Source organism: Malania oleifera, chromosome 2 (genome assembly GCF_029873635.1).
Source record: "Malania oleifera isolate guangnan ecotype guangnan chromosome 2, ASM2987363v1, whole genome shotgun sequence".
Taxonomy (NCBI): domain Eukaryota; kingdom Viridiplantae; phylum Streptophyta; class Magnoliopsida; order Santalales; family Ximeniaceae; genus Malania; species Malania oleifera.
In genome coordinates, this window is record NC_080418.1 from 29,320,374 (window position 1) to 29,347,635 (window position 27,262).

The 27,262-nt window shown below is 34.3% G+C and overlaps 2 protein-coding genes across 2 annotated transcripts; one reads left to right on the forward strand and one right to left on the reverse strand.

Annotated features, from left to right (window-relative positions):
* The first annotated feature begins 5,526 nt into the window (after positions 1–5,526).
* Positions 5,527–8,643, forward strand: LOC131149705 (protein VASCULATURE COMPLEXITY AND CONNECTIVITY-like). Its single transcript, XM_058100399.1, has 6 exons — positions 5,527–5,879; positions 6,032–6,135; positions 6,221–6,378; positions 6,696–7,730; positions 7,873–8,078; positions 8,224–8,643. Exons 4-6 carry the CDS (start codon positions 7,632–7,634, stop codon positions 8,438–8,440), a joined length of 522 nt encoding a protein of 173 aa, XP_057956382.1. The 5' UTR covers positions 5,527–5,879; positions 6,032–6,135; positions 6,221–6,378; positions 6,696–7,631; the 3' UTR covers positions 8,441–8,643.
* On the reverse strand, positions 8,260–13,339 carry LOC131149704 (probable terpene synthase 9). Its single transcript, XM_058100397.1, has 7 exons — positions 13,004–13,339; positions 12,505–12,760; positions 11,904–12,285; positions 11,526–11,744; positions 11,217–11,355; positions 9,988–10,236; positions 8,260–9,061 (listed from the first exon to the last, which is right to left on the reverse strand). Exons 1-7 carry the CDS (start codon positions 13,262–13,264, stop codon positions 8,756–8,758), a joined length of 1,812 nt encoding a protein of 603 aa, XP_057956380.1. The 5' UTR covers positions 13,265–13,339; the 3' UTR covers positions 8,260–8,755.
* Between the last annotated feature and the right edge of the window lie 13,923 nt (positions 13,340–27,262).

A 27,262-nucleotide genomic window follows, 5' to 3' on the forward strand; every position in this document is an offset into this window, starting at 1 on the left:
TGGAACCTCCTAGCTCAGCCGTGGGATGGTCTTGCCTCCTAGCATTCCGCATAACTTCCACTATAAACTTCTGGGCAAAGTCCCGAAACACTACTATAGAGTCACTACCACCCTTATGGGCAGCTCCCTCGCTGCTACTGCCTCTAGTGTTGGCAGTATTATCCCTGAACTCCATCCTGAAGAGATAATTAAGAAAACTGTTTTGAATCTTAGTACCTAATATATCTGCTACTATTATAATACCATAAGACTTACTTAAATAACCTATTGTCCCTAATGACGACGTACTCTACTAGCTTAATACTTTAATTCTAGCTCAAGTTTCGTCCCTCTACTCGGAAACAAAATCATCAATGGATTGTCGTGATTTTATGAACCCGTCGACTGATCTAGAAAAACATAGAAGTCTTCTAATGGATTTCTATCTCTAGGCTTACGAAGCAAAACTCAACATTCCTATTCTACCCGTTCCTATCTTCCTATACTATGGTATGACCTCTTAACCTCATCGAACCAAGTCTACAAGACCTAACAACCTAGTTAGATCTGATAATAACTGTAATGCCCTAACCCACCACGTGGACCCAGAGTGCTAGAAAACATAACATAAAATAAAATACTCTTTGATACCATTAATAAGAGGGTCCAACCTCGAAGAGTTCACGGTTGGCCTATCTATAAACAACATACAATAAAGCAGTGGAAAAGTTTCAATCTTCAAAATACCATACCAGAGTTCTAAGTCATTACTATTACATAAACACTTCCAATGTTTCTATTACAACCCCAAAAAGATAACCTAACCATAGTCCAGTACTTACACGAGTACTTACAAAAAAGGACAACACTACGCTCCAGAACCCACTAGAACGCTAGGTCTAGTTTCCTGTAGAACTTGAAACAAGATTTGTATATTGGGATGAGACACTTCTCTATAAGGTGGGTCTAACTACATCAGTGTGTGATCATATGAGTTAATTCCATTAGAAAACAATAGTAAGTTTAACTGAAATGAATTACGCAATTAAAACATTCTCAACCCTATAATATAGAAGATATATATATAATTCCTACAAAAGATAGTGTGGCTTATTACAAGCGAGAGTTCACGAGGTTGGGATAGGATACAAGCTCATACACTGTAAAATCCCTCGGCTTGGTACTCAAAGCTATAACTCTGCCCATTGTATTTTTAAATCATGTATATACATATCAAACTCCTCCCTGCCTAGGAACACCACACAAACACCATTTACTTCCCCCATGGTACAAGTTGTGTGGTCCGTAGACCCAATCTAGTTCTAGCAGCCCACCAGTCTAATCACTTCAATGTTACAAGTCTGTTTTGGTCAATCCCACCCTGGATCAAACACCAAAGCCAGTGACCAATCAACTTTTCAGATACCCAGCCTTACCAATTAGGCATGGTTGCACTGTATCACCCACTAGCAATGGTATCGTGCTTCCATAGTAATCAGTTCCTCGGGTGGTTTATACATCATATATACAATTTATAACAAAAGCACAGTAACCTATTTCCATTCAATAAAGCATTTAAGCAATTCTAGTATTTTTCACAAACTCATTCATTCATCAGCATTACCAGACATTCACAGCCCTCGGTCTTAAACCGGCATCTCATTTTCCACAATTCCTGAAAATAATTTGGAACTCCAGTTCCCATATCTCATACAGATATTTCACTAGTTCAGTTCATTCACCATTACCATCTCATGTCATACTCATTTGATTATATATGCTATAATATAATATATGGTTCGGTAAATATCATTTAATTCAAAAACAAGGGTTCAAGCATCTCCAACCTTTAATATAATAAGAATATATAAGTTTAAAGAAAAATGGAGACTAAACCCCAAAACCCTAATTTTATTGAAACCATGAAATACAGTTTAACCGATTCATATTTCAAAAGTAACTGATGTAAAACAAATCCCTTTACCTGGTTTACAAGAAAACCCACTAGAACCCCAAACTCCATGCCCTACGGCATTTGCAGTTCAAAATCGCGAAACCACATTTTTCCCAAATAAATCAACACAAACTCTAGATCAGCAACCATTAATCATTTCCTAGGCCTTCTTATAGTTCACAACAACCATAAAGCCTTAAAATAACCTACTTACCCTAATTTTTGGAGTAATGCCCGAAAAGCTCATATCAAAAATCTATTTCGCTAGACTTGTAGAGAATCTCCCCTAAACCCTCATAGTAACTTCCGATCATTGAATTTGGTAACGAGTGGCCATAAATCGTAAAGAGAGAGAGTGTGGGCGTGGGTTAGAGAGAGAGAGAGAGAGAGTGAGTGAGTGAGAGAGAGAAATTATGTTTCTTAATGAAAAAGCAAACAAAATTTCTATTTATAAACCCCTTGACCAGGTCAAATTCATAGATAAATGGCGCCTTCATCGACGAGCCACACAAATTCATTTGTCGATGAAGGAAGGGCCTCGTCGACGAACCCTAAATCTGATATTTTTTGGACGTTCTGGATCTCTTCATCGACAAAGCTCCGAATTTCAGTGACGAACCTTAGAAGGGCCTTCATCAACGAAAGCCTGGTGTTCATCGATGAAGCCTACTAAAAATCCCCTTTTTCCTTTCCTATTTAATTTCCTTATTTTCCTGGTTCGGCTCTCTACATGTTATCTCAAGGCGGCTATATGGAAAAAACTACATAGAGATTGTGGTTATCTCAAGGTTGGTTTTGGGGATCACGTGTTGGTGAGGTTTAGCATGGTTGATGTTAAACCGGTCACCGGTACATCCTTGTTGAATCTAAGTAAACAGTTTACCGCTTAATACTTGAGGATGGATGATGATGTTTGGCTCGTGTGGAAGGTTTCCTATGCGAGTGTAGTTGAGTACTTCGGCGGGCAACAGAGGGTTTAGTAAGCTGTGAGGTTCACAGATGGAGGCTACACAGGGGACTTAGATGACAGAAGGCATGCAACGAGGTACATTGTGGGAAGGCTTAATTGTTGGAAGTATGAGGTACAGTCTCAGGGTGCATTGGTTACAACTGGAGCAGAGTTCTTAATAGAGGTGGAGACTTCCAAGGTAGTATTGTTGTTCAAAGGATCGTTCAAGGAGCTGGTTGTTCATTTAGGTGGAGTTCTTCTTACCACAGTCAAGTTCAAGCGTGGCGTGGACTTGGTTTACGTCTCCAAGTGTTTAAGGGGAGGCGGGTCCCAATCTACAGGCATGAGTTGAGTAGCAGTTATGCTTTCAGATTTCTAAGGGGGTGAATATTCACCAAGGTGGAGAGTGTTGGGGATATGACTCATATTCAGAACGGATCATATGTATTGGATAAAGTTACGTGACATAAGGGACAAAGGGACAGAAGCAAGGTGCAGTCACAGAGGGCAAATGGGGCCTAACCATTGACGATTTTAAATAGTAGCAACAAAGAGTTTTCTTCTGCTTCAAACCGTCGATAGTTTGGTCAAATCGTTGATGGTTTCTGTCGGTGCAAATTACGTATTTTCAAATTAGGGGCTTGTAGATTAGGCTTATTTGGAGGATTTTTTCGAGGGGATAGATACAGATGTAGTTTAGATATACTAGAACTCTTTGTATGCATTAGATTGTTATATACACAATATTATGTAAGCCTAGATGGGATTAAGCTTGGTTCAAGCTTTATAAGGCTTGTAAGCTTCATTGATCAAGTGAAAACTAACATGCTGCTCTCGTGAACGTAGGCTATTGCCAAACCACATAAATCTTGTGTGTTCTAGTTTTGGTTTTACTTCTTCTTCTTATTGATTGCTTGCTTCTTTAGTATATTTAATCATCGAGTGATTGAACTAGTGATTGTTGGTGTTCGTGTTTTGATTGTGTGCTTCTATTGCATGTGTTCAAGTTGAGCGAAATTACCAATAGAAAGATTTAGCATGGCTGAAGCAAAAATGGTATGTACACCTCTAGCGAATCACTTTAAATTTTTGACCGCTAAATGCCCAATGACGGATGATGAAATCTGGGACATGTCAAAAGTCTCCTATGCTAATGTTGTTGGGAGTTTAATGTATATTATGGTGTGTACCAAACCAGACTTGGCACATGCTATAAGTGTAGTGAGTAAGTTTCTTTCTAACCAGGTAGACATCATTGGGAAGTCGTTAAATGGATTTATAGATACTTATAGTGTACTTCTAATTATGACATTATGTTCGTTAAGCAATATAGTAATCTATCAGTTGTGGGGTTTGTTGACGCTGATTATGCAGGAGATATGGATGACAGAAGATCTACAACGGGGTATGTATTCACCCTTGTGGGAGGACATAGTTGTTAGAGGTCCATGGTACAATCCTTAGTGGCATTGTCTACAACTGAGTCTGAATACATGGCAGTTGCGGAAACTGCAAAGGAAGTGATATCGCTTACTGGTTTAGTTAAGGAGTTGGGCATACAGTAAGGTAGATATGCGTTGTGACAGTTAGAATATCATCTATTTGGCAAAGAATCAAGTGTATCATACTAGAACCAAATATATAAATGTAAGGTTCCATAGGATCCGGGAATTGATTTCTTTAGGTGAACTTATACTTGAAAAAATTCACACACCTAAGAACGCAGTGGAAATTACATATTTAGGAGCAAAAGTTTTCCTCCTAAAATATCATTTTTGGTTGTAGTCTTTTGATTTTACAAATCATTAATATTTGATTTTCTTAATTTTTAATTGTATTAAATCAAACTTTTACTTTTAGTAGTATTTCTTATAGATGGAAAACACAATAAAAAGATATTTTTTCTCCTTATTATTCTTTTTTTCCTTTTCTCAAGCAAAATTTTTGACCAAATAGACCCTTAATGTGTAGGGATTCCCAAATCAATTAGAATTAAGTTCATGAAGAACTTGGATTGGGATATTTGTATTTCTAATAGGACTAAGGTTTCGCACACTATATAGATAGAACTTTAAGATTTTTTTTATCTAAGTAATAACATAATTCATAACTTTTGATTAATTTAGAGACAAATTTTCTTGAAATAACTAACCATGGTTTTTCTTACTATTTTTCTTTTGGTGAAAAGATATTTACCTCCCTTAAAGTTCGAAAAAAAGACATTGATATCTCCTAAAGGTTCAAAAATTTGAGAAATCTTTCCTGAAATTTAAAAAATTCCAAATACCTTTCCTAAAATTTATCAAAAAAAGAAAAAAAAAAAACACAAATGTTTCCTTATATTTTCCAAGTCATCTTTTAAGGAATGTTTATGTCTATTTGACAAATTTTAAGGGAGATTTGTGTCATTTTTAAAACTTCAATAAATGATAAATGAAAATTTTAAAGCGTTAAAGAGAGTTTTTTTCCTTTTTAATTTCATTATTTAATAAAATATTAAATAATAAAAAATTCTCATTTTAAGGCTTAATAATCTCGCAAGATGGAGTTTTAAACAAATCTTTTTAATTTCATTATTTAATAAAATATTAAATAATAAAAAATTCTCATTTTAAGGCTTAATAATCTCGCAAGATGGAGTTTTAAACAAATCTCGTAGGACCTGCGAGATTTAAACGGTAAGGAGATTTGTGTGCTGACGACAGCTAAATCTTGTAGGACCAATCTGCCATATTTGTATGCACTTTACTTGCATGTTGCGTATTCGCCGGCGATCTGTGCTGCTACTTCGTTTGGAAGTGGCTGCTCCATGTTGCTTACTTTGTTTGAAAAAAATTATTCCTTCTCTGTTTTTCCGGCATTAAGTGCTTCGGGGTCTCGCCGAAGACCCACGACATTCACAAGCGCTCTGGGCTTTCATTTCACGCAAGCCTGAAATCACCCAAAAATGGATGATGGATCTCTGGCAATCTAGCGTGCATGCGGCTAACTACTCAGGTCTATCCCTTATCTCTCCCTATCTCGTTTGATTTTTTCTTTTCCCCATTTTGAGTATGAAATCATAAGGGAACAAAATCATTAAAAGTGTTAAAATGTGCTGCCTACCATCTGTTTGTTGAAATGCTTGACTCATTGTATTGTTGAAATAGGATCAATGGACACTACATGCTTGGTCAAATGATTACCTCAAATCAATGCGGGGAAAAGGCACGAAGGTGTGGAGCATGTCGGGGTTGGCACTGGACATTGGAAGGTGGCAGATTTTGTTTCTCTATTGTAGTTCCAGAGTCTATTTTTCGAAGAAAGATAAGTATTTTAACACCAGTTACCCTGTGCAGAACTTTTGTATCAAAGGAGAGTTAGGAGAAGTTGTAAGCCACATTCTCCTTGTCAAAGGTGCCTAAAAGGATTGTATTTTATCTAGAAGGGCCTTCTTTTGGAGTAGACATACTCATAGAATCAAAATGTCACCTCTTTCAGTACAAGTGTGCGTGAGGTATCTTTTAAACTTTTTCCCCCAGTTTAACTTATCTCCGTGAACAATACATAAGCATAGCAAGGTGAATTTCTTTAATTTGATTTGGATCTTTTTCGAGTTTTTGAATTTTTAAACCGATCGTTGCTCAATTGAAAACAATTTTTGTGCTTTTCAAAACAGATGAACTGAAACCATTTGATTTTTATTACTGTGCAGAGAGATAAACAAAGTTTTCATATATCTTTTTTTTAACTTTTTTTTTTATTTTATAATTTCATTCTTCTTCTTCTTCTTCTTCTTCTCTGCCTCCTCTTCTGCACTTTCTTTGCAAACAGGAACTGCCCTTCTCATTGGGTGGACTGCCAGAAAAGCTACCGGTCCTCCACCTACCGCCACGTCCCCTGCAACTCCTCCCTCTGCGCCTTCCTCCACTCCCTCGCCTGCTCCAATTGCTACGACGCCCCCGCCTCCGCTTGTGGCAACAACACCTGCGCCCTCTTAACATTGCTATCCCCCGTCAAAGACGAAACAAACGAAGTAGCAGCAGAGATCGCCAGCAAGTACGCAACGTGCACGTAAATGTCCATGCAAATCTCGCAAGTTGGTCTACGAGATTTAGCGACCATGCGAGTCCCCTTCCCGTTTAAATCTCCAGGACCATTCGGCGAGATTCGTTTAAAACTCGTACCACTATCCTATGAGATTACGTAAGCCTTAAAATGAAAATTTTTTTTCAAAACAAATTATTATTTAATATTTTATTAAATAATAAAATTAAAAAGGAAAAAAACTCCTTAAAGAGAGGTTCTTTTCTTTTTCTTTTTCTTTTTCTTTTTCATTTTATAAATTTTGAAGAAAATTACATGTTTTTTGAGCTTTTTATTTTTCCCTCAATTTTTTTTAAAGCAAAATCTTAGGATCTTATCACTAGCCAGCCTAGACTTGGCTAGTCGGCTACTTTGCTTGGAGTTGGACCCCATCCATCGTATCATTTACAGGTATCCAAGGTAAATCAAGAAAACGAAGGAAAGAGACACAAAAGCGCTAGAAAAGAGAAAAAGAACAGAAATTTGAATCAGGGCGCGTTGACAAAAGGGGCTTTCCCTGCTCGTCCTCCCAGCTAATTCCCACTCACAGTCTCTACTTTACTCTCTTCGAGTCTTCTATATATTCCCACACGTTCATCCTCCCTAAAAGCTTTCCACTCAACACACTCTCCATCTCCGCTGGCTCTGTGTGTGTGTGTGTGTGAGAGAGAGAGAGAGAGGCACATGGGCAAAGCAAGTGTAGTTCTTATTTGTGTGTTGATCGCTGCCATTGACGCAGGAGCAGGATATCTAGGCCTCCAAGCTCAGACTGCTCAAGACAAGGCTCTCTCTCTCTCTCTCTCTCTCTCACACACACACACACACACACACACACACATATATGTCAATTAATGTTACTACTTCATTTGAGTAATATAATTAATATAAGTTGGAATTAATTAATTTATTATATATATTTGATCAGGTGAAGCATGTGGGTGTGTTCATATTCGAGTGTAGAAAAAAGCCCAGCCATGAAGCTTTCCTGATGGGCTTGGGTGCAGCGGGCCTTCTCACCCTGGCCCATTTCGCCAACTTCTTTGGTGGGTGCGTCTGCATTCGTTCTCAGGAGGAGTGCCTGGAAGCATCACCCAGCAGGCTGTGTGCAGCCGCAGGCCTCTTAGCCTCTTGGTATATATATATATATATAAATTCAAAACTATTTTAGTTAATTCTGGCAGCCGTGAGTTTATACGAATAATTGTGAGAAAGCCTTGGTACATGTGTTATATGATGTGAATCATGATTAAATCATTAAGTATTTAATTAAATGCAGGATAATAGTGGTGATAGGAGGGGGATTGCTTGTGGCTGGCGCATTACACAACCAAGGATCAAGTGCTGAGTGCGACATGGGTTTCGCAGCACGCCATTTCCTGTCTTACGGAGGCATCTCGTGCTTCTTTCATGCTCTCTCCAGCCTCGTGTTTCACGTCTCCGCCAGGGCCGCTAAGGCTGAGGAAGAAGACGCACGCCACAAAGGCCATCCTTGATTTATAAACTCATCTCATCTCTTTCAAGGTACAATTTTCTTATTTTTAATGGATGAAATTACCATCGCTCCTCGATCCCCTCTAGCTACCTCACTTTACAGCTAGGAGCTAGCTAGCTAGCCTCCAATTTACAATGTACATTTTCTGAAATGACAGATCTACCCTCTAGAAAAATAATAAAGGAGAACAAATATTATATGTTATTTATTGTCGCCTTAATTAATCAATTATTAATGGTATATATATATATATATATATATATATATATATATTTTTGTAGTTTGAACTTAGCAAACTTTGACATTTAAGGTTAATTTAGGGATTGAGGTTTGTTTGGATGGGCTTGACAATTAAGGAGATCAGGCGATCTTTGGTGACTCCATTGGATGTACCGATGCCGTCTCCATGTTGAAAGATGCATTGTGCAGTTCGTGCCATGTTTAGGGAAAGTTTCATCGTGACTTTCGGGAGAGAGGTTTTTGCAGTGATCTCCTTATTCATCTTCTTCCATGAGTGGTGTATTAGGGCTTTCACACGTTCTCGTGCCTCTTCTTCTGTTATGCCTTCCTCCATCATGTAGCATTGGATGGATTTTAATACATCTCCTCTCATTATCTCATCCTTCAACATATTAGAAAGTAAAAAAAAAAAAAATGAACATATGAAAATATAAGAGATGATATTCTAATTTATTGGAATCTTTTGCCATGCATGCACACTTTATACTTAGTTCGTAGGAATAATACTCAATTCTCTTATGCTATAATTGGGAGCATGAATTTCATATGTTATATTTGAATTTGAATGGATTTGGACAAATTTTAATATAATTTTATTATCTATTTTATATAAATTCAATACAAATTTAAATCCAAATACTTTCCAAGCATAGAATTAATTGATTTTAAAATTCTAAGATCAATAGGCTGTGATCATACTCACTAGTGTTTATTTTTTATTTTTCTCTAATTAATTAATATTATTTAGATTGATAGATACCCTGTACTTTTCCCTGAAAAGAATAAAAAAATAAATATACAAACAAAATCAAGCCTTAGTCCCACTAAGTGGAGTCGGCTAAATAAAAAATATATATTTTAATTTAATAATAATTATCCATGGATAGGCACTATGTGCGGGCTCCAAGGCTCTCTATTTTTAAATTTTATTTAAAAAAATTATAAACAAAACTATAAAATATTTAATAGTATAAGAACATTTTCAAATAGTTGTAGAAAGTTATAAGCGTATTTTAGGACATTTTAAATCATAATTAATTATGAGTATTTATAATGATAAATTTGACATTATGGTAAAAGCATTTTGGATAGTTGTGAATAATTAAATGAGTATTTTGGAGTAATCATGATAGTTATTTTTTGAAAGATGATACTAAAGGGAGAATTTCTTTTAAGTATAATCCTTTAATTAGCATATCCTTCAAAAATATTTGATATTTGTGTCTTAAATAATGAATATTCAAATTCGAATTCCATCAGCTAGCAGTAGGACTGAGCACTATTGCAATAATAATAATAACCAAGTACCTTAGAAGTTCCCAAATCATCGGAGAGGCGAGTGATGAGAGAGGACCAATAGATTAGGTCAGAGGCGCGATCGCAGGCATGGAGAAAATCCTTTGTCGGGGTGCAACCCTGTAGGAAACGGGCATGGACCATGGCTATAGGACCACCCACCGAAGTCCATGCATTGCTTAAGTACTCTCTCACTGTGGGCTTGTACCCATTGTAAAACCACCTTGCCTCCACTAAATAGGCTCTACACAGATTTGACCACTGCAAAATGTTAATTTGTTCAGCATAAGTTAATTAATTGATAAGAAATAGCTCAATGCATAGTTGAAAATAAATATTTGCTATTGTAAAAAGAGAAATGTTATCTATTTCAGGGTAATCATGAGAGACTTAATTTTTTCAATAAATGTTAAATGTGTCTTCTCTTGTTTTGTTTTTTCACTTTCGAATTCAAAGTCAATAAGTAAAATTGTCGTAAATATGAAAATTAAATGGGAGTTTGAGTAGTACTTTTTAGAGTGCCAATGCCGATTCACTTTTTCCACATATCTCTTCTATAATTTAAGAAAAGTTTAGGCAATTTTCATACTAATCACCTTTTTTTTTTCTTCAATCTTATTTATTAATTTATACAAATTTTTATAACTTTTACACATTGTCTTAGCTCCCTAATTTTTTTTCTTAAAAACAAAAAAAAAAATTAAAATGTAAAAAAAAATTAAAATAATGTTTATAACGTTCTTTGAACTGTTCTTTTTTTTAAAAAATAATAATAATAAATTTAAAAATGTGAATCACAGGCAAGTATTAGTATATGCTGACAAAATGCAGAGGAGGTTTAAGGCAGGAAAGTCTGTCATGCTAAAAAATAAATGTTTGATTGTTTGAAATATGCAAGCTGCCATGTTCATTGACATTTGTTTTCAGGTGCCCAATTGCCTTCCTACTGTCGAAATTAAGAATGGGGACAAACGTACCAAAAAGTTAGAACTGAATATCTTTTAGTGGAAGCATCTCCTTAATTTATTAAAAATTTAAATTGGAATACTTTCCCCCACTCACATATATGAAGGTCGGCTGCTACCATTGATTAACTCTTCCAACAAATTTAATGTACTGTATTTGCCAAGGAGACTCACCAAATTAACCCCGTGAAAGTAAATAATTAAGAAAGAGAAGACAGAAAAGAAAAAAAGAAGAAGATCCGTTGGTTGTATATATGCAAGCCTGAGCTTAATTACCTCTTCCTTGATGTAGGGTTGAATGTTTAGACCATAATCTTTTAGGGCATCATAGACCATTTCATTCCCAAAGTTAAACGTGGCCAAGTAGCATATCTTCATGTACTCTGGCAGCCCCTCCATTGCTTCTATCTCCCACCTGAATTTAATTTTCACCCACGCATAGTAATCAGGAAATTTAGCAGGTTAGCTTCAAGATGATTAGCTGATTCCATATATATATATGTAGATCTATACATATTGTTTGAATTTTGATCAAAACTAATTGCAATCTGCAGTTTATTATCAGATCATGTGATAAATACATACCGATCCACAGCATTTGTAAAGCGAACAAGTTCATCCAGCGATCCATATATGTCGTAAACATCGTCAATTGCCGATAATATGCAAACCATTCTAGTGAGGGCTTTTCTGCATTTGGACATATGAGGCTCCAAACAAATCCCAACTGCCCACAAGTAATTTTCCATCAATCTGTCCCGGGAAAAGCTCAGCTTCTCTTTAAAGCCCAAGTCCCTCCACCACCTGATCCATCATTCATCATCAAATCTAGCTAGAACTAACCATAACTCAGTATTGATTAATCTAGTTTCATTCTATATTAACTCTCAATTAATTTACCCAATTAATTTAAACAGTATTATTTTTCTTCAACTTTTGGATTTAGAAATTGGTGAAACTTACCTAGATAACTCCTTCAGCTCTTTCTGATACACAGACTGCACAATATTGTAATCCAATATGGCGAATTCTAGCAAAACTGAACTCCTTGTGTCATCCCTTTGGTAGATGTCAATGAAGTTTCGCGCCTCTAGCCTGGGCATCTTCCAGTGTAGAGGAATTTCCAGTGACAGTTGCACTTGTTTTGCTATAATACTATCACACTCCAAATTCTCCACAGCCGATTTTAGATATTTAATGCTGAATTTTTTTGCTTCTTCTAAGCTATCATCTTCCCCAGGCATTCCAAGGTAGGAAGCTTCATATAAACTCAAAATGCCCTTCAAGTCATGGCTTAAGCTGTCCATGAATCCACCATCCTTGTTTCTGAATTTGTCAAACACGTCTGCAAGCATGTTTCAAAATCATCCAAGGGTCAAACTGTTTGAAAATCCATGGCGGTTTTTGAAAAAAAAAAAAGAAAAAAAGAAAACAGGATAAAGAGTATATATAACTAAACCGGTACAATTTACTTTAGAAAGTGAAGCGTAATTTAATAAAACTTCCAAGAGCTTGTGCAATAGTATTTCTCCGACCGAAATATGAAATTTGATGTACAACCCACCTGAGCTAACAGGATAACCATATTGTCGTTGAAGGCGAAATCGCAACGCAGTAGTGTAAAGATCATCGTCCCCGGTGATTACACTGGAATGAACAAGTTCCATAATCCCCTTGATCTCTTCTTCAAAATGGTAGTCCACTCCCAAACGCTGCATGGAATCAACCAGCTTTAATAGGGCTGAGTGGTCTTCAGAGGAATTCAATAACCTTCTAGTTTTTTCCTTCAAATTTTCTAGTTGAATGGCATAGAGCTCATACTGCAACAGACAAAGCTAACTATATATTAATAAAGTTCACACAATATAAGAAAGGCCACCAATCCAGGTTAACCAATTATAATGTTTTCTTGATTAGTAAACACTAAATTTTGAGTTTCGGAGGTTGCAACGACTTTGGAATTAAGGTAATACTTTTGATATATCAAAGTAAGGTCTCAAACACCGTTACAAAAGACGTGCACATGAAGATAATGCGACAGTAAGCTAGGGGGCTGGACTTACAGAAAAGGGTGTGGTGAATGAGTCGATGAGCTTGGGGTCCCAAATGCTAGGATGATAATGGGCGGATCGGCGTTCAGGATCAGCCTGCAACCCTTTGAACTTGGAGACAGTAGAAACGACATGGGGAAGCTTAGATTGCTCTAACTGATTGCTAATTGATCTCCTTCTACCTCCCACTTGCCATCCCAAGAAGACCTCATCAGGACGAGTGCTTCTTCCAAGGGAACACAAGGGGGAGAGCGAAAAGGCTTTTACTTCCATTTGATCAGCTGTATATCTATAGTTTGATCTTTTGGCAAGTTAATTAGTTTGAGAGCTAAGCTGGGAGTGAATAGCATGCATAGAAATGAAATTTTGAGCTTTAAAGAGAGTAGGACTTGGCTGAACAGCTGCCACATACAGTACTGCTGCTTAATTATTTCACGCGTGATTAAGCTAACTAGCAAGCAAAGAGGGGTGCTAGGCATCTATCCCACCCTTAGCATGGGTGGACGGGGGATAACACCCCAATCATATACATGGTGCCTATTACATACTCATCACGTGGGACAGGTCTTGCACGAGTGGCCAGGATACAAAATTTTAAAAAATATGTTGAATTTTCCTAGCTTGATCAGTTGACCGGATGGATAAAACCAAATATGCTGAATTGATTGATGCAAACCAAAATAGTTAATGAAAACGAAGTTTGAATTTAAACATGGTTAAAATAAGGGGTAAATGTTGGAATATTGCGTCAAGGATTGAACAACTTGAGCTGAAATCCAAGGCTACACATGTTAAATTAGAAGAGGAGAAGATGAGTTAGTTAGTGTGGTTATAGTTAGTTAAGTTAATTAGCTTCTTACTTCTTGATTCTTGTATTGTATAAATACAATCATGTACTCTATAGTTGAGATATAGAAAAATATTTTTCAATTCATGTAAAACTTGACATGGTATCAGAGCTACACTTGCCTTCTGCATTTTTTTTTTTTTTTTTTCAGTTTCAAGAAAACCATGGGAGCTATGTTTTTCTTCTCTTTAGCAATCTCTCCATAGCCTTTGCATTAGCCATGCCTGCAACTCCAAATTATGTTCAGTGCGAATATTCACAGCGGTCTAAAGCTGAATAGAGAAGATGATGGTTTAGCATTCAATTTTTCTACAAAATGAAAGACACTTCTCAACATTGTTCTTGTATCGAGTTGCATACCCCAAGTGAATATTGAATTGGCCTTGTCTCTGGTCTTTATAAGGAAAGATTTTGTTTTGCAAATTTTATTTTCTTGCATTTCTTGGAGAAATTCCAGAAATGACTTCTACTGAAAATTCTACCAGCTCTCATACTTCTCATCGCATGATCAACCCTTCGGATAATTCATCCAGTCCATACTACTTGCATCCAAGTGATAATCAAGGTGCATTACTCGTTTCTAAGATCTTTTATGGTGATAATTATATCGCATGGAGTTGATCAATCACCATTGCTCTAACATTCAAAAATAAAGTAGCATTCATTGATCGTTCAATCCTTGCTCCTCCTGTAAATCAGTGTCCTCTCCATACTGCATGGCTGCGTGCAAATAATCTAATTCTCTCATGGTTAATGAATTCCATTTCCAAGAAAATAAGGAATAGTCTTCTTTATGTTACATCTGTTGTTGATCTTTGGAATGAGCTGAAAACAAAATACTTAAGAAACGATGGTTTGAGAGTTTTCCATCTTGAAAAATCTTTAAGTTCTATTACTCAGGGCACTTTATCAATTACTGAGTATTTTAATTCCTTCAAATCATTATGGGACGAGTATGTTAACTACCGACCATTCCCAACCTGTAATTGTAGCAAGATGGCAACTTGTGCCTGCAACCTGTTTGATTTTTTGCTGGTTAGACAAAAATCTGATTATGTGTTAAAGTTTTTCATTTGGCCTGAATGATTCCTACGCTCCAATTTGAAGCCAATTGCTTATGGTTTCACCATTACCAAGTATGGCCAAAGTATTTTCTTTACTACTTCAAGAGGAAAGTCAGAGACAACTAAATAATGTTGTCAGTAATGAAACTCATGCTTTGATTGCCAAACAAAACATCCAACCTTCTGTTCCTTCGAAATTTTCAAAAGATAAACAAAAGAGATCTTCTCTGTACTGCACACACTATGGATACAATGGACATACAATAGAAAAATGTTTTCATCTTCATGGTTACCCTCCTGGCTAGACTGGACCAAAAGGAAAAAGGAAACCACCCACTGCACAAGCTGCTATGTCAACTTCCAAGGTCTTTATTCAATAGAGTAACAAGAATCAAAAGTTTTCTTTTACTTCTGAGGAATTCAATAAATTGCTAGCACTTGCAAACTCTACTTCATCTCCAATATCTACCCAAACATCTTCCCCAGCTGTCAACATTGTTACTTCTCAATTTTCTGGTATACCTTCAAATCTTTGCTATTCTGCTTCTTCATCCCTACAGGATGTATACTCATGGATTCTGGATATAGGAGCAACAGACCACATGATATGTTCACCACTTATACTCTTCTCCACCTACACTAATCAACACCTCCATAAATTTTCCAAATGGGAACTCTGTTCCAGCTTCACACATTGGCAGTATTTGTATTCCAAACATGCTATCTTTATATGATGTGTTATGGTTCCAAGTTTTTCATTCAATTTACTATCTATTTCTAAATTGACAAAGCAATCTAACATTTGTGTTTCTTTCTTTGACTCCTACTACCTTCTACAGGACCAGTCAACAAAGAAGATGATTGAGATTGCATTTGAGAAACATGGACTGTACCACCTATCTCATGTTCCTTCAAAGGTTGCTACTCACAACCAAACCAAGTTTCATTCTTCATCCTTGGCTTCAGCCATTACCTAAACTCAATTAGATACTTAGCATTACAGACTTGGCCAGGTTTCTAACTCAAGGTTACCTTATCTTAAACAACTGGAGTCATCCATATCTTTCAATACCACACATGTTTAGGATGTATGTCATTTGGCAAAACAAAGAAAGCTTTCATTTCCTGTATCTCAATCCAGTTCAAATAATAAGTTTGATTTGATCCATTGTGATATATGGGGACCATTCAATGTTATTTCTTATTCTGGTTTCAAGTATTTTCTTACTATAGTTGATGATTATACACATCATGCTCAAGATGAAATCTGAAGTTCCTTCTATCCTTAAAATTTTTTGCACAATGGTAGTAACTCAGTTTAGTGTTCCTAATAAAATAGTGAGATCAGATAATGGTCCTAAATTTCTTTTGACTCAATTCTATAATGACCATGGCATTATACATCAAAGAAGTTGTGTGGAAACTCCACAACAAAATGGAGTTGTGGAAAGAAAACACTAACATTTATTAAACATTGTCAGGGCCTTACTGTTTCAAGCAAATATGTCCTTAACCTTTTGGAGTGACTGTGTGTACATATTAGCTACAACTCACATCATAAACAGAATTCCAACTCCTATTCTTAACAAAAAAACACCATTCGAAATGCTTTTTTGATAAACCTCCTAATCTTTGTCACCTCAAAGTGTTTGATTGTCTTTGTTTTGCATCAACACTCACAACTCATAGACATAAATTTGATCCAAGATCTACCAAATGTTTATTCTTGGGTTATCCTTCTGACATAAAAGGCTACAAATTAATGGACCTTAATACCAATAAGGTTTTCATCTCAAGAAATGTAATCTTTTCTGAAAATATCTTTCCTTTCAAGGCTTTTCCATCTAATCATGAAACACATACCTTCTTATTCCCTCCAACAGCTTCTACCTCATACTTCTATTTTCATTCTTCTAATATTTCTTCTAATCAACCTCCTCCATCATCTCCACAATCAACCATCAATCATCAAACATCTTTGAACAATGATTCAATCCCTAATATTGTTTCATCACAACTGAGAAAATATTCAAGAATTACATGAAAACCAAGCTTCTTGCAGGATTTTTATTGTGGTACTGCTTCCTAGGTTCCACTTGCAACTCCCTCATCTTCTATTGCTGATTGTTCTCTTAGTAAAGGAATTTTATATCCCATATCTAATTTTCTTTCTGAAAAGCGATTGTCTCCTTCTCATAAAGCTTTTCTAGTCTCCATTTCAACTTCCACAAAACCCAAAACTCACAAATTGGTTGTTCAAATACCTGAAAGGCAAGCTACAATGCAAAATGAAATAAATGCCATAGAATTAAATAAGACTTGGGAACTTGTTACTCTTCCTAAAAATAAACAGACCATTGGTTGTAAGTGGGTATTTCGAATCAAGTATAAGGCGGATAGAACTATTGAGAGGTACAAAATTAGATTAGTAGCTAAAGGCTACACTCAACAAGAAGGGTTATATTTCTTTGACACTTTTTCTTTTGTAGCAAAAATAATTTCTATTCGGTTATTGCTTGATATTACTACTATTAAAAATTGGCATCTTCCCTAGTTGGATATTAACAATGCATTCTTACATGGTAACCTGCATGAAGAAGTTTATATGGACTTGCCCCCTGGTTTGGTTGTCAAAGGAGAACATAAAGTTTGTAAACTTTTGAAGAGTTTATATGGTTTGAAGCAAGCATCTAGCCAATGGTTTGCTAAATTGTCCACATCATTGCTTGCTTAGGGTTTTACTCAAGGTACCTCTGATTGTTCTTTGTTTATCAAGAAATTTAAATCATCTTTCATAACTTTACTAGTCTATGTAGATGATATTCTTTTGGCCAATGACAATTTAATTGAAATACAGTTGCTTAAATCTTTTCTCCATGACAAGTTTACAATTAAGGATTTGGAGGAACTCAAATACTTTCTCGGTTTGGAGATAGCCAAAACTAAAACTAGTATATCTGCTTGTCAAAGGAAATTTGTTCTTGACATACTTGAACAAGCACGAGTTTTTGGTGCAAAACCAGTAGCTTTTCCCATGGATTCAAATTTAAAACTCACTGCTTCAGATTCTGATTCGTATGAGGATCCTTCAGCCTATAGAAGATTGGTTGGGCAGTTATTATATTTAACTTTAACTCGACCTGATCTTGCATTCTCAGTTAGTTTTTAGCAAAACCAACAGTTAGTCATTTCAAAGCTACCATTCGAGTTCTCAAATATTTAAAGGCAACTCCTAGTCAAGGATTATTCTTCTCAACTTCTTCAGAACTGCAGCTAAAGGCTTTCTCCAATAGTGACTAGGCAGGGTGTGTTGACACTCGAAGGAGTGTAACTGGTTTTGCTATTTTCTTGGGTGATTAACTAATTTCTTAGAAGAGTAAAAAGCAAGCTACTATCAGCAGGTCTTCAGTTGAAGCAAAATACAGGGCCCTTGCTTCGACAGCTTGTGAAATTCAATGGCTTCTTTATGCACTACATGATTTGCATATTACCTACCATTAGCAGCCAGCTTTGGTTTATATCGATAGTAAATCAGTCTTGTCCATTACTACTAATCCAGGCCAACATGAGAGAACCAGACATATAGAGATAAACTATCATCTCATTCGAGAAAAATTACAACAAAATATCATAAAACTGTTCCATGGTCCTTCCCGATTGCAGTTAGCAGACATTTTTACAAAACCTCTCAGTTCTCTTCCTTTTCATCATAATTTTTGTAAGATGAACATTCACAATATACATGTTCATCTTGAGGATGGGTGTTGGAATGTTGCCTCAAGAATTGAACAACTAGAGTTAAAATCCAAGGCTACATATGTTAAATTAGAAGAGGAGAAGATGAGTTAGTTAGTGTGGTTATAGTTAGTTTAGTTGGCTTCTTACTTCTTGATTCTTGTGTTGTATAAATACAATAATGTACTATTTTTCAGTCCATGTAAAACTTGATAGTAAATTCCAGTGTCCCTGAAATATTGATTATGTATTTTTTTTAAAAGGAGGTTGGACTTGGCTGCTGTAGCTTCTTATCTCATGCCTTTCTATTTTTCTTCCTTATTTTTTTATTATGAAAAAAAAAATATTTAAAAGTACAATAGACTCGAGGTGTGACGTATTCTTTTCTTAGTATGCACCAAGCCTGCCATATTAAAAATCATGTGAAACATTTGGGAAGACTGTTGAAATTCATTATCATATTGACCTAACTTAAAATAAATCATTTGTACTAGAATTGCTTTATTCAATGCAGCCAGGCTAAGGACCTTGAGGCCCAGTCTGTCAGGCCTGAGGAGGATGGCCTGCTTGTTGATGCCCTCTCTTGCAAATAGTAAAAAATACTGCAAATCGGATCCATGTTCCGTAAAATGTTAAAGAGTCGTTACACTTGCCAGTTCAATACATAACTTCATTTGACAATGTCAAAAAAGTTAATCATGATCTGTGAAAAGTTCAGGTAATGATTTGGAGATTTAAATTTTAACTTGCATGAATTGTGGAAGAAAATTAATAATATTTATATTGTTTTTTTTTTTTTAAATGATATATAAGTTTAACATATGCAGAGAAAAATTCAATTTTTATGTTAAAAATAAATTTGATAGAAACAGTTTAATTCTTTATATTTGAGTCTACATGAGATGCATAATTATTCTAAGTTTTTTCCTGATTTATCTTTTTTTTTTTAAATATATATATATATATATATTAAATAATACCTTTTTTGGAAAAATAATTTCCAGAATGATTATGATGTAATCTTGTTTCCAAAATAATTTCCAAGTAGCGAGATTTGTTTGGGATACGTGACCAATTTCGCTAGACCATCCAGTGAGATTTGCATGGGAATTGAAATCAGACATCAATCAGCGTTTGCATAGAATTTTTTCCTTTCCTGGTGGAAGCAATGGTGGGGCACTAACATTGAAATGATATAGGGTTGTATTAATTAGTTCCTAATGGGATTTGAAAAGGAAGAGAGAGAGAGGTGGTGTGTGACAAGATACTGCAGCAATAGGAGAAGTAGATGGGCGAGCATAAATTAATAGTCATGTAATATATTGTTTCACTCTTTTCTTCTTAATTTTTTTAATATTTAATATTTTTTCCTATGCATAAAATTAATTTAATAATAATGTCTAGTTACAGAAATAAATAAAATTTTAAATCAATTAGTTTCTTTAACACTTTCATAATTAAATGATATTTAATATTAAATATTAAATATTTTTTTAATATTAAATATTAAATATTTTTTTAATATTTAATCTTTTTAATATTTAATATTTTTTTCCTACACATAAAATTAAAATTTTTCTTCTCCTTGTTTTTTTTAACAAAATATATTAATTTCTGTACGTTTAAATTTTATGGTTATTATTGTGTAATAAAATATAATTTTTGTTAAATACACAATAAAATAAATATTATTTATTACACAATAATTACCAAAATTATATTATATTTTATTTTTTTTGTCTATTAATAAATTTAAAACTTTATAAATAAGATAAAATATAGGTAAAATATTTTATTTTATCATGTGAATAAAAAAATAAAATAAAAATTAGAGAATAGGTTCATCTTATGGATAGACAAAGTTTTTTATTTTATTTCTTTTATTCACATGATAAAATAAAATATATTCTACCATGATAAAATAAATTTTATATATATATTCAATAGAGGTGTGGGCGTGCAATGACTGGACTAGAGAATGGGGAATGAGATAAAGCACAGTTAGGTATTGTTTGACACATGAGCTAACGTGGCAAAAGTAGAGTGATTATCAACATTTTCCTTAATGCTTCTATTTTGCACCAAGATTTTTTTTATTATTATTATTTACATAAGAACTCTTGCCACCAAGAGCCATTCGGAACCCCCTAGTTGCACCAAGGTTTTGAAGTTTGAACTGTGGGTACATAAAGATGGAGTGAGCCGAAAAGAAATCAATCATTCAATTTCTACATATTCCATATGTAATTTTGTATTCTATTAGACTCTTTAACTCACTTCACTTCAACACATCAAATACAAAATTAATACTTATGAAAATAATGATTATTTGTTTGATACAAATTATCATTATTTGTAGGAACTAGATGCAACCTTCATTAAAAGCAAACGACCCATTTAAAGCTTATTCTAGAAAAAAAATAATATGACCTGAGTTTGAGTTGGTCAAGTTGTCGACCATAAAAAAATGAGTCTAGTTTAAATTCTTTTCATAAGTATTAATTTTGATTATTCTAGCTGTGTATTCAAAAAAAGGAAGTTGGACTTGGCTCCAACTTGGCTGCTGTAGCTTCTTATCTCATGCCTTTCTATTTTTCTTCCTTATTTTTTTATTATGGAAAAAAAATATTTAAAAGTTCAATAGACTCGAGGTGAAACGCATTTTTTTTTTAGTATGCACCTAGCCTGCCATATTAGAAATCATGTGAAACATTTGGGAAGACTGTTGAAATTCATTATCATATTGTCCTAAATTAAAATAAATTATTTGTACTAGAATCGCCTTATTCAATGCAGCAAGGCTAAGGACCTTGGCGCCCAGTCTGCCAGCACTGAGGATGGCCTGCTCTATCTGCTTGTTGATGCCCTCGCTTGCAAATGGTAAAAAATACTGCAAATCGGATCCATGTACCGTAAAATATTAGAGAGTCATTACACTTGCCAGTTCAATACATAACTTCATTTGACAATGTCAAAAAAGTTAATCATGATCTGTGAAAAGTTCAGGTAATGATTTGGAGATTTAAATTTTAACTTGCATGAATTGTGGAAGAAAATTAATAATGGATTTGGAGATTTAAATTTTAACTTGCATGAATTGTGGAAGAAAATTAATAATGTTTATATTGTATTTTTTTTTCAAAATATGATATAGAAGTTTAACATATGCAGAGTAAAATTTAATTTTTATGTTAAAAATAAATTTAGTGAGATTTGTTTGAGACACGTGACAAATCTCGCTAGACCATCTAGTGAGATTTGCATCGAAATTGAATTTAGACATCAATCGGCGTTTGCATGGAATTTTTTCCTTTCAGGTGGAAGCAATGGTGGGGCGCTGACATTGAAATGATATGGGGCTGCATTAATTAGTTCCTAATGGGATCGAAAAAGGAAGAGAGAGAGGTGGTGTGTGATAAGATACTGTAGCAATAGGAGAAGTACAGTTGCTACTGTGATGGGCGAGCATAAATTAATAGTAATGTAACATATTGTTTCACTCTTTTCTTCTTAAATTTTTTAATATTTAATATTTTTTCCTATACATAAAATTAATTCAATAATGATGTCTACTTACAGAAATAAATAAAATTTTAAATCAATTAGTTTCTTTAACAGTAGCATAATTAAATGATATTTAATATTTAATATTTAATATTTTTTAATATTTAATCTTTTTAATATTTAATATCTTTTCCTATACATAAAATTAAAATTTTTCTTCTCCTTGTTTTTTTTTTAACAAAATATATTAATTTCTGTACATTTAAATTTTATGGTTATTATTGTGTAATAAAATATAATTTTGGTTAAATACACAATAAAATAAATATTATTTATTACACAATAATTACCAAAATTATATATATATATATATTTTTTTTTTGTCTATTGATAAATTTAAAACTTTATAAATAAGATAAAATATAGGTAAAATATTTTATTTTATCATGTGAATAAAAAAATAAAATAAAAATTAGAGAATAGGTTCATCTTTGGACAGACAAAGTTTTTTATTTTATTTCTTTTATTCACATGATAAAATAATATATATTCCACCATGATAAAATAAATTTTATATATATATTTATTCAATAGACGTGTGGACGTGCAATGATTGGACTAGAGAGTGGGGAATGAGATAAAGCACAATTGGGTATTGTTTGATACTTGAGCTAACGTGACAAGAGCAGAGTGACTATCAATGTTTTCCTTAATGTTTCTATTTTGCACCAAGGGGTTTTTTTTTTTTATTTACATAAGAACTCTTGCCACTAATGAGCCCTTTGGACCCTCTAGTTGTACCAAGGTTTTGAACTTTAAACTGTTGGGTACATAAAATAGAGTGAGCCGAAAAGAAATCAATCATTCAATTTCTACATATTCCATGTATAATTTTGTATTCTATTTGACTCTGCAACTCACTTTACTTCAACACATCAAATACAAAATTAATACTTATGAAAATAATGATTATTTGTTTGATACAAATTATCATTATTTGTAGGAACTAGATGCAACCTTCATTAAAAGCAAACGACCCATTTGAAGCTTATTCTAGAAAAAAATAAAATGATCTAAGGTTAAGTTGGTCAAGTTGTCAACCATAAAAAAATGATTCTAGTTTAAATTCTTTTCATAAGTATTAATTTTGATTATTCTAGCTATGTGTATTCAAAAAAAGGAGGTTGGACTTGGGTCCAACTTGGCGGCTGTACCTTCTTATCTCATGCCTTTCTATTTTTCTTATTTTTTTATTATGGAAAAAAAAAAGGTGAAACGCATTCTTTTTTTAGTATGCACCAAGCCTGCCATATTAGAAATCATGTGAAACATTTGGGAAGACTGTTAAAATTCATTATCATACTATCCTTATCAGCTAATTATTCTCCTCTGTATTTTCTACAGAGTTGCAGTTCATCTGCAGAAATTCATCTCCAGCAATTCAAGCAGTTTTTCAATATCTGTTTTACAAACTAACTTTCAGTTGTATTTGTTAAAACAAATTCAGTTATATTTTATTCTTTCTGTTTTTTTATTTTCTACCATTGTATTATATAAATAGCATTGTAATTTCTAGATGAGGTAATAGAATGAGAAGAATTATTTTCTTCTTTCCTTATATGGTATCAGAGCAATAGCTGTGTTTTTTTTTGGAGTCTCTGTTTTCATGGCTTCCGCAAATTCTTCCACATTTACAAATTCATCTACCATAGATGATTTCACAAATCCATATTATCTGCATCATGGAGATAATCCTGGAATCTCTCTCGTAACTTCACCTCTCACAGAAGCAAATTATCATACATGGAGTCGCTCCATGATCACTTCTCTCCATGCCAAGAACAAGCTTTCATTCATCGATGGATCTCTTCTGCAACCTGATGTAAATGATCCTCTTCGATCTGCTTGGGGACGCTGTAATTCCATGGTTGTTGCATGGATTACGAATTCATTATCTAAAGACATTGTATCCAGTGTCTTATTCTCTGATAATGCAAGAAACATTTGGCTGGATCTGCAACAGCGTTTTTCAAGAAGTAGTGCACCACGGGTTTATCAATTGAAGAAATCAATATCAGATCTCTCCCAAGGACAATTATCCATTACTCAATATTACAGTCAATTGAAAACTCTATGGGATGAGCTTCAAAGTTATCGGCCAGCTTCATGTTGTTCTTGTTCTCCGTCATGTACATGTGGAGCACTTCAGAAAATTTTTGATCGTGAACAATTTGATTACACTATTCAATTTCTCATGGGATTAAACGATTCTTTTTCAGCAATACGAGGACAATTGTTAATGATGGATCCTCTTCCCACCATTAACAAGGCATTTTCTCTTCTTCTTCAAGATGAAGGACAACGGCAGCTTATATCTGTTTCAACTCTAATTTTTGATTCTGCTGCTATGATTACAGCTTCTTCACCATCATCAAATATTTCTAAGTCTTTTAAGAAAGACAGACCTGTGTGCTCTCATTGTGGAATTTCAGGCCATACAGTTAATAAATGTTACAGACTTCATGGTTTTCCACCAGGTTTTAAATTCACAAAATCCAAAAGAATTGAATCTTCTGCAAATCAAGTCACTTCAGATGTTCATACTTTACCTTTTACTCAAGAACAATGTAATCAATTGTTGGCTCTACTTCATCCTTCACCTCCATCATCTTCAGCTCTCATTGCATCAACAAATTCCAATGGTAGTTTTTCTTTACCTTCAATGTCTATGACAGGTATATCTTCTACTTGTTCTTCTTTTTTATCTTCTTCCACTTCCTGGATTATAGATACGGGTGCCACTGATCACATGGTTGGTGATATTTCTCTGTTAACTACAATAACTTCTTCAGCTCAGTCGTTTGTTAATCTCCCAAATGGTACCTGTGTTCCCGTAACTCATACAGGAACTGTTTCACTATCATCATCTCTTATTTTACATGATGTTCTCTGTATTCCTTCATTCAATTTCAATCTCATTTCTGTTAGCAAATTATCATCGTCTTTGGCTTGTTGTCTAATTTTTTCTTCCTCTTTCTGTTATATTCAGGACCTGAAGCTGTGGAAGACGATTGGACTGGGCCAACTGTTTAATGGCCTCTATTACTTGCTTCCTTTCTCAAATAAAATTCATTCTGATTCATCAGCTGTTAATTCTTTTTCTTCAAATAATGTAAATCAATCGTATGATCGATGGCATCAACGATTAGGACATATTTCTTTTCAACGATTACATATGTTACATCATTGTATTTCTTTTTCTCCATCAAGTAATAATGAACCTTGTAATATTTGTCCACTTGCTAAACAACACAGATTATCTTTCCCACTTAGTAAATCTGTTTCAACTTTTAATTTTCAGTTAATTCATGCTGATATTTGGGGTCCTTTTGCAACTCCCTCCTTACAAGGCTTTCGTTATTTTTTATCCATTGTTGATGATTTTTCAAGATGCACATGGATATATCTCATGAAATCTAAATCTGAAACTCGTTTACTTCTTCATTCTTTTTTTGCATTCGTTCAAAATCAATTTCAGACCACAGTTAAAATTATACGAACTGATAATGGTTCTGAATTCCATATGTCAGACTTTTATAATTCAAATGGGATTATACATCAACGATCTTGTGTTGCAACTCCACAACAAAACTCAGTTGTGGAAAGAAAACATCAGCATTTGCTTAATGTTGCTAGATCCCTTCGTTTTCAAGCTTATTTACCTCTTGTTTTCTGGTCTGATTGCATTTTGGCTGCTGCTTATATTATTAATAGAACACCAACTCCTCTTTTGTCAAATAGAACTCCTTATGAAGTTTTATTTGGTAAGTCTCCTTCATACTCTCACATGCGAGTCATTGGTGCATTGTGTTTTGCTTGCACTCTTCCTTTTAATCGTCATAAATTTGATGCTCGTTCTCATCGTTGTATTTTTCTTGGTTATCCTTTTGGCATCAAGGGATACAAATTATTTGATCTACAAAATCATCAGATTTTTGTTTCTCGAGATGTTATTTTCCATGAAAATATTTTTCCTTTTGCCACATTACCATCTGATTATCTTACAAAACATTCAAATTGTGATATTCCTTTACCTATTCAGTCATCAGATATTGTTCCTACTGAATTCAATTTTTCTTCTAATTTGCCATCTTCAGTTATTCCCTTATCTTCATCTTCTACTCCATCTACTTCACATGCCATTCCTCTTAGACATTCAATGAGATCCAGACATCCTCCTTCTTATCTTCATGACTATCATTGTTCTTTGGCCAGAAATAATAACTCAGTTCATTCTTCTTTTCACAGTTCAGTTCAGAATGTTTCAGGTAAATCATATTCTTTATCCTCTGTTCTGTCATATTCTCATCTTTCTCCAGTTTATCGTTCATTTGTATTAAATGTTTCTATGCAATTTGAACCTCAATATTATCATCAAGCTGTACAATTTTCTGAATGGCGTGAAGCTATGAATGCTGAACTACAGGCACTTGAAGAAAACAAAACTTGGTCCCTTACATCATTACCTCATGGTCACAAACCTATTGGCTGCAAATGGGTGTATCGTATTAAATATAATTCAAATGGTTCAATTGAGCGATTTAAAGCTCGTTTAGTAGCACAGGGATACACTCAACAGGAAGGTATTGACTATTTTGAAACATTCTCTCCGGTTGCAAAAATGGTTTCAATTCGATGTTTACTTGCTGTTGCTGCCACAAAACACTGGTTTGTTCATCAGCTTGATGTAAACAATGCTTTTCTTCATGGTGATTTATCAGAAGAGGTTTATATGAAACTACCTCCTGGTTATACATTTCAAGGAAAAAATGATTTGGTCTGTCGACTTCATAAGAGTCTTTACGGTTTGAAGCAAGCATCCCGGCAATGGTTTTCGAAGCTTGCCAAAACTCTTATTGATTACGGATTTATTCAGTCTAAATCTGATTCTTGTCTCTTTACTCAACAATCTGCCACACATTTTACTATTCTTTTGGTCTACGTTGATGATATCATTCTTGCCAGTTCCAGTATGGACTCCATTACTGCTATTAAGCAATTTCTACATTCCAACTTCAAAATTAAATATCTTGGTTGTTTAAGATATTTTTTAGGACTTGA

Excerpts from the sequence above, each read along its gene's own strand:
- LOC131149705 (XM_058100399.1), top strand. The coding sequence starts at position 7,632 with ATGGGCAAAGCAAGTGTAGTTCTTATTTGTGTGTTGATCGCTGCCATT. Across the intron at positions 7,731-7,872 it reads CTCAGACTGCTCAAGACAAG|GTGAAGCATGTGGGTGTGTT; the intron begins GCTCTCTCTCTC and ends ATATTTGATCAG. Across the intron at positions 8,079-8,223 it reads GCAGGCCTCTTAGCCTCTTG|GATAATAGTGGTGATAGGAG; the intron begins GTATATATATAT and ends AATTAAATGCAG.
- LOC131149704 (XM_058100397.1), bottom strand. The coding sequence starts at position 13,264 with ATGGAAGTAAAAGCCTTTTCGCTCTCCCCCTTGTGTTCCCTTGGAAGA. Across the intron at positions 12,286-12,504 it reads TGGTTATCCTGTTAGCTCAG|ACGTGTTTGACAAATTCAGA; the intron begins GTGGGTTGTACA and ends ACATGCTTGCAG. Across the intron at positions 10,237-11,216 it reads AACCCTACATCAAGGAAGAG|TGGTCAAATCTGTGTAGAGC; the intron begins GTAATTAAGCTC and ends AACATTTTGCAG.